Source organism: Thermobia domestica, chromosome 8 (assembly GCF_964235325.1).
Source record: "Thermobia domestica chromosome 8, izTheDome1.hap1.1, whole genome shotgun sequence".
NCBI lineage: Eukaryota > Metazoa > Arthropoda > Insecta > Zygentoma > Lepismatidae > Thermobia > Thermobia domestica.
Genome location: NC_137461.1, coordinates 213,339,999 through 213,352,785, shown reverse-complemented (window position 1 = coordinate 213,352,785; position 12,787 = coordinate 213,339,999). Strand labels below are relative to the sequence as shown.

At 32.6% G+C, this 12,787-nt stretch overlaps 1 protein-coding gene across 1 annotated transcript in view; it reads left to right on the top strand.

The window, feature by feature from the left end:
* LOC145692452 (juvenile hormone esterase-like) overlaps positions 1-12,787 on the top strand; it is a 41,219-nt gene that overhangs the window by 11,701 nt on the left and 16,731 nt on the right. The window contains exons 4-5 of the mRNA XM_081767761.1: positions 1,317-1,502; positions 3,458-3,648. Of these exons, the coding sequence (XP_081623887.1) occupies positions 1,317-1,502; positions 3,458-3,648 (377 nt within the window). The remainder of the gene's footprint in view (positions 1-1,316; positions 1,503-3,457; positions 3,649-12,787) is intronic.

Sequence of the window (12,787 nt, the reverse complement as noted above, 5' to 3'; positions counted from 1 at the left end):
AATGTGGCATGTTCGGAATTTAACCAATTAGCCTTGCATTCTGAGATGTATGTGTAACAATTGAACCTCCATACCTCCATTATCGCAGGGATAGAGGCTTTTGATTCTGATGCCAGTACATGAACCTCGTGATTATTACAAGTTAACAACGAAATGAAATGCGAGATTTTCTCGTCTCGAAAAGTATAGTAAAAATAATCTCGGAAAAGTAATCTGTTTCTCTTCGGACGAGTTTTGCCTTTTCCGGTCTCGTATGCAACACGAAGTATATACACAATAGCATATACATTAGCAAGGCTCTTTTGGTCCATAATTAGGGTCTGTTAACACCCTGTTGGACCTAAAAATATAACACTATTATTATTATTATTATTATTATTATTATTATTATTATTATTATTATTATTATTATTATTATTATTTGAAACTAATATTACATGGTAGATATGAAATATTCACACATAGAACGAGAAAACAGTTAACTTTAAACATTTGCAACTACTAAGAAGGAGTAAAATATTTTACTTTGTTTATAAAATAAACATTATCTAATTCCTTTTATTCTTTCTGGAGCATTCCGAAACACCGTTTGTGGTTTCGAACACTTTACACCAAATTGTGGATAAATATTTTATTTTGATCTTTTCGTAATAGATGTGATGCATTTGTTTTTCTCTTCACTGTTAAGGTAAGCAAATGCCTCGAGACTATCTAGCCGATAGCTTGTTTTTTGTTTTTGCCTGAAATCGAAACACTACGTTCCAAGCAAGAATCTTCAATACGAGTCTATACACCTTCTAGATAGGCTTGAGCATCTTTTATCTCTTTCCTCAAACTCGAATACAAAATTACTTAATTCGTCTCCGGTGCAGCAGATATTCACGAAGTATCGCGCAAGCCCATTGAGTTGTTGTCCTAAACTTGTGTCCAATGTATACTAGATTACTTAAGGGTATAAAAAATACTGTTGTTTCCACTTTTAACACATATTATTATATTAATTAATATATGTTGCGTTCAGTGCACAAAGGACAGAAGGCTACTTTTTGTCATTTAACATATATTTAATATTTAAGATTTTTATCTGAAGCTTCTTTATGGGCTTAAAAGATTAATGTGCAGATATGGTCAATAAGTCTCATGATGTAAATAATGGTGCTAACTTTTCCATTTTTTAAACTAATGTACAATCTTCATGTTTCATTTTCTCCCATCTTTGGTAATTGCAATTTATTACCTTGTGTTCTAAAGACTCCAATATGTAGAAAGTAGTTCTTAATTGCTTCAACAACTTTAGCATACTAATTTCTTTGAAGGGTTTCTATCGCTGCAGACGGAAGAGATTCCAGGAAATGCTGGAATGTTGGATCAACTAAAAGCTATTCAATGGGTAAACAGGAATATTCAGTATTTTGGAGGAGATAATAAACATATTACCATATGGGGACAAAGCGCTGGATCATTAAGTGTTCATTTTCATTTAGTAAGCCCATTATCAGCTAGTAAGTAATATCAGATATCAAATATTCTAAACTGGTTTGTTTAATCAGATTGAATGCAAAATTACTAAACCACTGATTTTGGCTTATTGTTTGTACGAACCATTAAGGTTACAATTCTATTTAATCTGCATTTCCACACATCATTTTTGTGTACTTATATACATATATGTAGAATACTTTAAATAACTTTATTTAGAACTGACAATAATCCCAAATAAATGCGTTCGAGGAAAATTTAAGTAGAAGAATGCTTATGACGGAATTTTAGTAAGAAAGATAAGTCATCCTTTGCGCGAATAATGCACTAAATTTCTAATGTTATATTTAGGTCATATCTATTTTCATGCTGCACAGTCATATTCATTTTTCTAATCTTTCAAAAGCACTGATACATTGAATATTTTTGCTACAGAAATACTGATATATTGAACGTTTATCCAATGTGGGGAACAGAGGGCGAAAGTAATTCCTTATATTTTTCTTATTTTCTTCAAAATGATGGACATGTGAGTGGAAATATTATTTATTGCGGCTCTTCAATATACTGTAACTGAGCATTATATCCAGTACTAAAACTTTTTAAAACATTAAAGTTTGTGTTCAGAAAGAGTGAGAAAATTAATCGTAGTGATTATAGAACAGCATTAAACATTTGACAAAAAAGTATGGTTTTTAAACATGCAAAATGTTTGATAAATAGCAGGCAAATATCATAATAACTTCTTCGCGTTCGGAAAATTGAGTACAAATCATTCTAAAGAGGGCGTAACGATCAGCATCGTCGGTCTAAGAGGCTCACAAGTACGGTGGACACCTTACATAGATAGAATGGGAGAAAATATAAACGCTTTCAGACATTAACTGTAACCTCAGTCCGAAAAGCATCATTAGCAATACCTAGGCGCAGATGGCTGGACCATATTAGGATGGACCTCGCAGAAATTGAAACATAAAGTAGAAATTGGATGACAAAACATAATAGTAAATGGACACCTGTTGCAAATAAGGCATTCAATCTCTGGATTCCATAGTACATACAACTAGTTATATAGTTGTTCACTTATGGTAATGTTGGAAAATAACACGCTAAATTTTAAATCATTTTTCAATATTATAGATGTAAATTTACGTACGATATTTGGAACATGTTTTCAAAGTACAACTACTCCTAATACATAACTAAATAATGGCTTTATTGTTTCATATCTTGGACAATGAGTTTCAAGTTGTCATGCTCTATTAAAATTCAGAAAATTAAACTTTTGATAGAAATGCGACCATTATTATTAGGTTTGATATAACTTGTTGTGAATCCTTAATTATGTGACACTTAAGAAAATGATAATAACTTCATTTTTCTTTATACATTTCTCAAGTACTTTACTCAAAGAGCGGAATAAATCATAACATCAACTAAACTTTATTTCAAGTTTCAAAATGACTAATCTTTCCATAGTTGTGATGTAAGTGACCACGAAATCAAAATACGGAGAAAAACAGAGTTCTGATGCTATTGGCCGCATTATAACTGGTAAAGTAGATTAATAAGGTAGCAAATTGTAACATAACTCTTTGTTTTGATCATTTTGATTTATTATAAAATTAATTGAAGATAAATATTTTCTTTTACTTTTATTCTAATTTGTAAATATGTTTAATATTAGTTGATTTCTTGAAATTCAAGAATCAATATAAGAATGAATATCCAAAGGACTCGAACTCAAGTGCTCTTTCCCGTGCAGTATAATAAAGTCGCTTGTTAGTGAAACAGGAACTTTCACTAGTTTTTTGTACTTTTAATGATTGACTTATTACATTTCTTCTCTATAGGACATTGGGTTGCATGCGATGTAAACAAAGTGTGTTCAATTTATACAATTTGTTCGTAAGATACTAGGAAGAAAATTAATCTTTCAAATATAACAATCTAGACAAAACTATTTTTCTTTCTACAGATTTATTCCAGCAAGCTATTCTTGAGAGTGGATCAATTCTTACTAATCATGCAATGGACAGAAATCCTCGGGAAACAGCTTTAGAAATAGCCAAATACTTGAATTGCTCGATGGACAATCTCACCACTGTCGCTGCTTGTTACAGATCTACTCATCCTCTTGATCTTGTTGCAGCACTTAATGAATATCAGGTAATTTTAATGAAACAATTTGCATGTTAGTACTGTTGATTCTATATCTACTAAATTAAAATTCTAAGTTTTCAATATAAACTTTACTGAACCAACTATAATTTTGAAGTTTCATCAAATGGAAACTAATTTTTACTATAATGCATATGTAAGAATTCTCGAGGAGAGCTTATTTAGTATGTGGTGTTATCAATGTTATCGTTCGTAATATTACTCCTATTTAGGTTTCTATAATTAATATTTATAACATTTTAAGAAGGTTTCTAGGATTCTTTTAGTTTTTTACTCTCAATGTATTAACATTTTCCTTATAAGTTTATGAATTTTCCTGTATTTTTGCCACGACACTTATGTCTTCAGAGTTTAAAGAAGACGCTTTTATAGAAATATTAGCACTCATCATACAACAAACTTACCATGACTTCTTCTTCCCGCTAGTTGGATGTGCGATGACCTTTATGATCTTTGTTTGCTCCCTAAATGTTCTACTTCAACCAGTGGGAAAGACATGTTTTTCAATTAGGTTGTTTTACGCAAACCTAATCTTTGGTTAACGACTAAATATCTAATCATTAGGACATAAAGATGGACAATTCATGTTGACAACTGTATGAACAAGTATTAAGTTTATAAAAGTGCGAAGCAAAATTACTTAACTAATATTGGTAATATCCCATTTTTCACTTTTGTATGGTTATGAAGCATACGAAGAACTTGGCGGTGCGTTCTGGAGCCTTTCTCCATTCCTCTAAACGTGTACTTTAGTTGTTGTGCTCCAATTTTTTCCTGATGATTTCCGAATTTAAATACGTTTACTCTGTTTAAAATACGTTTTCACCACTTATTGGTGTTATCATTTCTAAAATCCACATTAAATATTATAATACAGTGGTAACTGAAGGTTTGGGCTTTTTGTCTAATCGTGCTAAGAGATACAAATAATTTCTATTACTTGGAGTCTTCTTTCGTGTAATGCTCATAATGGACTAACGAGCAATTACGGTTATGCTCATAATAATAAGTACTGCATTTATCATTTGCGGACGAGGATATGCAGAAAGAGGACTTTTTAAGTTTTTTTAAAAAATAATACAAAATAATAAGTTTCAATTTTGGAAACCGAAAAACACATTGTTTTAAATGAAACCTGGCACTCTGAATCAAACTTCATATTTTACTACCTATTCCAAGAAACAAACATGTTTGGTTTCTTTCTTTGAAACGGTGCACAGATTTGATAATCTCTTTCACATATATATCAGCTCTGCCTCTCAGTAACGTTTAAGAAAACAAGGTTGCGGTTGTTCTCTTTACTGCAACTTTCTCAAGGTATCAGCTACTGTTACTTTTGAATTGAACGGAATAGTTGTGACACGAAAACTCCTCACAGAAAATATAGGCCGTGTCCAAAAGTGCATTGTGCACACCTCGAGTATGCACACTAGAAGTCTGCAAATGGAGTGCACACTAAATTATTTACAGTTGGCCACATAAATTCTTGAGGTACAAAATCCGTGAGTTAGACAACCCAACTAAGGACTTCTCCAATATTAATTAACACTGGTAGACCAGCTAGAACAGCAGCATGAAGTTGCCCCCACCTGTTAATGGAACAAATCGTAAAGCGTGTGTCTGTTCAGGAGTGACGCATAACGCTGGCTGACGAAATGACAAAAGAGAGTCTTTGCATACTTGCACTCGTAGTACACAGCACAGTACCAGAACAATATACGTACACCAGAGGCGCCTATGAGAAGATACAAGTCGGGGAACTTAAATAATCTTATAATTAACTCAAATGAGGGATTATATGAACAAGTTAACTTATTTCAAATGACTATGCATATATGCGTGTCAAATGATATATTGATAGATAATAAAGTATATGTGGTAGGTTATTGTTTAAGTAAACACAAAGCCTTGTGCTGAATTTTGAAACTATTAACAATAGCCCTACCTGAAAATCAATGAAAGTATGGATGGATCACTTAGGAGAAGAACCCAGCCTCTAATGAAAACTTTAGGGATCGAACAGGGCCTGAGCTCCTAATTTCCGACGTCACTGATAAATACGTAATGTAACATCAAAACAAGAACTTCTCCGATTTCATTCTTCGTTAAATGACTTTTGAAAATGCTAAATATTGGTATGCAGTAATTTATTTGTAAATATTGAAAATGAACAATTCGATAGCACTCAAACGAGTTGGAGAACTTATCCGTAATAAAAGTATTTCCCCTTAGATTGCAAATATAACTCAAAGTTCCTGACTTGTATAATATTTTTGAAAATTTAAGCATTGAGACACAAGGAGAGAAGAGGAGAATATATTGTTAATAAACAACAATTTAAAAACTCACGAAATTAATGGTTAATATTAAATATAGAAACCTTAACAGAATTAACTCTGTAACTCGCTTTCTCCGTTCATTTTCCCCCTTTATTTTCAGGATTTCATCATCACTGAATTTCTCCACTAGGGATTATCTTTTATTAAACAGCATTCAACTGGAGTTCAACCTTGTAAATGAAACATTTTAAAAACTGTAAATGGCGAGTAGGAGAATCGAACCACGACAGCTAGATTAGAAATTCAAAAAGCTAAACCATCATCTAAAGCGTTACTTAATCATGTTCGCCTAAACAAAGAGCTTTCTTTGTTCGCTCAAAACAGTAGCTTAATAATAGTCAAAATGATTAGCAAAACACAGGAATATGTATTTGAGGAATCGGGCACATTATATCATTGTGTTCAAGGTTAGGAGCTTACTATTGCACAGGGGATAACATTACGACCAGAAACGTGACATTTGGCAAGAATATTCCGGTTTTGTTTAGTCTTGCCCACGAGAAGGGCAATTTCTCCCCTCCTTTCTAAAACAAAGCAAAGAAAATCGAGAAGGGAATTTGCATTATACATACGAGACGGGACAAGACTAACTCATATTATCGTCTCGCTTTGGAGGCAAGACGAAAAATATCGTAAACATTTCTCGTCTTATCTCGATTCTCGGAATAGTGTATGTCCATTCTTTAAGTAACGACTGCTTTGCAGACTCAATCTTTCACGCTATTTTGTTTACTTTGTATTTCGCAACTCATTGAATTCATTATGGTCTATGTAGGCAATTTTGTAGCAAAGCTTTAATAATTACATCTGCATATCCTAAAAGTTAATTTATTATATACCTTACTGTTCAGTGATATTCAGTTACTTTAATAGAGTTGTTTTCCTTAAAACGTACAGTAAAATATGTTCCAAGTCAAAGTACACCAAGGTGCAGACCAAACTTAAAATTTCCATGTAGTTAAGTGTACATTACAAATTTTGTCTATTTTCTCACAACAATAGTGCTTGATTGCCCTGTGACCTAAGATATCTATATAATATACATAGGCTGTAGAAATTATTATAGTAGAAAACGCATGTTACGCATATATGATATATATGTTGGAAATGCTGTATTTTTTGTTTCTCACATTGTTTCTGATTTTTTTCGACTAATACCGATCGTTTCAGATTATTTTTACAAACCAACCAACCTCATTATGAAGAATTTTAAAAAATGCTTCAGACGTTCTGTTCATTCTCAATAAAAAGTTAATATACTGAATTTCAGCTCCACAAGTTTAATGGCTTGTGAGATACTCATGTTTTTCGCAAAATCTCGCATCCCCACTAAATCCTTAAGATATTATTATAATGAAATTGATATGATAACATCCCTGTTTGGATTAAGTCAAAACTATATACCAAAAGTCATTTCATTTGACTTTGCAATATGTCTGTGATGATTAGGCACACATAGTTACATCTATTTTTTATAGAATAATTTATATATTATAGGGATTCAAAAATGTATTTTTCTTTTCGTATTAGCTCCTCTAAAAGCTCCCAAGCTGTGTGTCTTGAAAGCCTTGTAGTAATAGGAGTCATGTTGCTATTATTGCAATTACAAATATCAATATTCAAAAATGCCTGAAGTTCTTTTGTCATTTAGAAATATTCATCTCAAGTAAGAAAACAGAAATAAATGAAAAAGGAAAGGTAATGGAGGCCTTAAAAGTCAATCGTAGCCAAATTCACCAGTGTTCAGAAGAATATTTTTAATGACGCTCTACCCTAGACAATGGGGCTAAATACGCGGTTGAAGTTATCCGATTCTCGCCAAGTAGCATAGATATAGCAGGAATGAAACACCTACTACTGTCGGTCTTCATGGCCGAGCGTGCTACTACAACTGATTAGTAATTATAGTCACTTTGGCATTGTTTCAGAGAAACTTTTTTTTAACGTTTATATATTTTATTTTCATTAAGTTTTTATAACACTTTTTTCAGTATAATAAGATAAATAATACTCAAAATGTGACTTACTTACGTTACGTGTGCAGTTTTGCATCATGAATTCATAGTATAAGTAGTAGCAGTAGTAGCAGTTGTTGTTGTACAAACGAGTTAGAAGCCCCGCAGGGCTCGTTTTGTTAAACCTTGACTGCCACGATATAAATTTAACCTCAACTGCTTCTTCAATTTACTTCTTCTTTAATTCCAACAAAGTGACAATTTTCTTCTGTTACTATTATACACAATATATACACCAGAAGGTTTGGACAATCGCAACCTGCAACCAATCTGATGCTATGGTTAGGGACGACGATGGAAAAATATATTGTTGAGAAGTTACTGTCTACAATGCAGTAAGTAGAGTGGGTCAGTGCGTCAGAGTCGATCATTATGGGTCGCAGTGGGTCACGAGGGGTGTTTATTCGCAGTAGGCCATGGCGAGTGTTGGTTCTCAATAGGTCACATGCTTTTAAACCACGACCCACTGAATACTCATAAAACTCAACCCATTTGACCCACAGACACACCTACTCACTCCAACTCTTATCCAAGAGTGGGGTACTTAGTTCCTTCCCAAGTAAGCTTGAGGTGGAAACATCGTGCTTGTAGGTTTCTCGGGACACTCCAATTTCCTCCCATGTTCTCCTAGCACTAATTCGTCCATCATAATTCACTTGCTTTAATCATGGTCTCCCTTAACCAAATTGCTAAAATCAGTATGTCAGAAGTGCATAAGGTCAAGAAGAACTGCAACGAAACTCTGTGTAGGCCCAATACGGAAAAGAAAAGGAATATTTCTTTTTTTAATTTTTGTAGAAAACTGTTTTAGAGTGCAAAATCCCAAACACAAAATTTCTAAAGTTTTCGTTGGTTCACGCCATCACTGTCTCAGATAGTACAGTGCTCGCGATCCCGTGTTCGATTCCCGGTGGGAATCTTTTGAAATTGTATTTCTCCTCGATGTATCTCTGTTCGTGTCCCAGTCGTTCAATGTTGCTGGAAATAAACGTAAAACGATTATCACTAAGTATAATAGAGACAAGTTACGGAAAGACTTTCGGCGAAACAGAAAAGAAAGCGGTCTGAGCCACCACGTTCCATTTAAGGGTTCGAATTACACTTAAAACCAGTTTCTCCTTCATGTCCTTGCGTGTTTGATGTTTATTTTTGTTTTCCAATTTAAATTTGCAGTCTCTCGACTATAGTATTTAATCATGAACGAAACCAGTGTGTTTCGTCGTTATCGTAAACATGTCCAATTTTCTACATACAGGAGTTTTTCTTGAATCTTACTTAACAGAGTAGTCTTAGTGTAGAGACGTAAGCATTTGTTTCGTAATTCAGGGGTTTCGATTCCGAATGCCGCTGAGGTAATTAAGGATTTTTATCAACTTCAATATATACAGTATATTTTTGATGTGTAATAAAATGAAACAAATACTCAATTTCTTTCAGTCTTACAAGTTAGAGTGGAAACGGATTTCCCCACGATTGAAATACTAGAAATATGACGTTATATGTCTTTCTACAACTTTGATTCGAACTGTACGAGAACTTAAAGTGTTTTGCAATCAATTCATGAATACATAAGTGTCATGATTATGGTCTAGTATGAGTCATAAATTTGTCTGAAACAATATTCTTTCCTAGCATTTATTCCGCACATCTTCCACTATTATTCTACTGCTAGAAATAATAAAAATATTTTTCTTCGCCATTTCCAACACGTTCAATATATCCGTCAAGCACAATTTGTAAAATTAACTATTCGTTTTTGTATTCGTATGGATATTTTGTTAATATATCAATATAACGCATACATAATCCAAAGTATTTGTCCAAAGAAAGCATTTTACTATGTATCGTGAAGAAGACAAATCCTACTTAGTGTCTACTTAGGCATACGAAGTGTCGATATTAATATTATCCAGGATCTGACACCTTTCTCTCCCCTCGTTTTATTACGGACACTAATCCTTCGAAAGTATCTCTTATACCTTCTTTTTCTTTTATTATCAACCTCAGTATGCTTATTAACATTACGATAAGACGTAATATTGATGTCTTCCATCTCAGTAATAATAATAATAATAATAATAATAATAATAATAATAATAATAATAATAATAATAATAATAATAATAATAATAATAATTACAATAATAATAATTACAATAATAATAATAAAATAGAAGACGAATTTCGCATGAGGAAAGACTGTATGCAAATCTTTAAAATCACCCTTAACATTAGGCAATAGTTAAAAATTAAAACTAGATAAATGTTGAACGAAGGGTTTCGAGTTGAATTTCATGTAGAAGATAGGGCTACTGAAACCATAAGAACCCAAAGAAAAATTAAGTTTTTAAGTTTTACTTTCCATGGTTATGATTGCTAAGCTATAGGAGACGTCGATGACCAAAATGAAAGAAATAGCGGGATAAAGAAGGTGGGAAGGAACAGAACCACAAAAAATGTACACACACGGCGTTTGTTAAGTACAATGCCCACTGGGCAGGAGATGGTGATATACAGTGACACAAGCTAAAAATTTGAGGGGGCTGCGAAAATACAACCATGAAGAAAAGCTTTAAATTTTTTAACAGGATGAACCAATACATACACAAAACTTCACTATTATTATTATTATTATTATTATTATTATTATTAATAATAATAATAATATAATAATAATAATTTTAAAAATATTAAAGTTGCCCTAAAATTGACAAATCTTACAGATAAGTCGGGATTTCGGGAGGTTGTCCGGACCTCCAGGACACACCTCTGCAAAGACCAAAATTTTAAACGAAGACTTTCCACGAAAGTTTCATGTAGAAAGTTTTCTGCTGTTTAAGAAAAATAACTATAATAAAAATAACTGAATATCACTGAACAGTAAGACATATAATAAATTAACTTTTAGGATATGTAGAAATAATTACAAAAGTTTACCTACAAAAGTACCTACATAGACCATAATAAATTCAATGAGCTCCGAAATATAAAGTAACAAAATAGCGTGTTAGATTCAGTCTGTGAAGCAACCGTTACTTAAATAATGGACATACACTATTCCAAGAATCGAGATAAAACGATAAAACGAGATATTTTTCGCCTCGTCTCCAAAGCTAGAAGATAATATGAGTTAGCCTTGTCCCGTCTCGAATGTAAAATGTTCATTCTCTTCTCAATTTTGTTTATTTTGTTTTAGAGACAAGATGAGAAATTCCTCTTCTCGTTCGCAACACTAAACATAACCGAAATATTTTTGCCCAATGTGACGTTTCTGGCTGTAATATTATTCCCTGAGTGATGATGAGCTTCTAACTTTTAATCTTCTATCTATGAGATATAAATTATTGTTATTAGCTTATTATTATTTTTACTATTATTATTCCTGAAGATTTCATAGTTCAAGTATAGAAACATTCAAGTATTCAAATATCTGAAGATATTAAAACGTGTGTCATCGCCCATCAATTGCCACCAAATATTCTAAAGTAAAAAGAAAACTACTGGTTGTTCGTGCAGTCGATTCGAATTACCTTCAGATTACTGATTGAGCGCCTTGACCACTGAACCACGATTACCACGCAATAATTGATTCGTGTTTAGTATGTTTAAAAGTATAATATACCCACCTGATTTGATTGAAAACAACTTAGTTTTGTATTTTGTTTGTAAAAAATGTGTAGTGTTGATAATTTATTTAATACAATGATATAATGCACTCCGAGTTCTCAACTACATATTTCTGTGTTTTGCCAATCAATTTGACTATTATTGAGCTACTGTTTTAAGCGAACAAAGAAAACTCTTGTTTAGGCGAACATGATTAATTAAAGCTTTAGATGAAGGTTTAGCGTTTTGTTTTCCTATTCTGGCTATCCTGGTTCGATTGTCCCCCTCGCCATTTACACCTTTTAAGATGTTTCATTTACAAAACTGAGCTCCAGTTGGAAGCTGCTTAATAAAAGGTAATCCCTAGTGGAGAAATTTAGTGATGATGTAATCCTGAAAATAAAGGGGGAAAATGAATTTAGAAAACGAGTTAGAGAGTTAGTTCTGTTAAAGTTTCTATATTTGATATTAACCATTAATTTCGTGAGTTTTTAAATTGTTGTTTATTGACACTATGTTCTCCACTTTTCTCCTTCTGCCTAAATATGTAAATATTCACAAATATTATACTAATCAGGAACCCTTAGTTATATTTGCAACCTGTTTGAGTGTTATCGAATTTTTCATTTTTAATATTTACAAATTAACTACTGCATACCAATGTTTAGCATTTTCAAGTCATTTAACGAATAATGAAATCGGAAACGTTCTTCTTTCGATGTAACATTACGTATCAATCAGTGACGAATGGACTTAGAAGCTCAGTCCCTGTTAGACCCCCCAAATTTTTATTAGGAGCTGGGTTCTTTTCCTGAATGATCCATCCCAACTCTAATTAATTTGCAGGTAGTATTACTGTTAATGATTTCACAATTCAACGCTATACTTTGTGTTTACTTAAAAAAACATATACCGCATAATCTTTCTTTGTATTATTTGGTACCCATGTATGTATAGTCATTTGAAGTAAGTTAACTTATTTATGTAATCCGTCATTTGAGTTAATTATAAGATTATTTAAGTACCGTGACTGTCGTCTACTCATCGGGTCCTTCGATATCCGTATATTTTTGTCTGGTATTGTGCTGTTTACTGTGAGCACAACTATACAAAGAATCCCTTTTGTCATTTCGTCAGGCAGCTTTTCTCCTCACTCCTGCAAAAAAA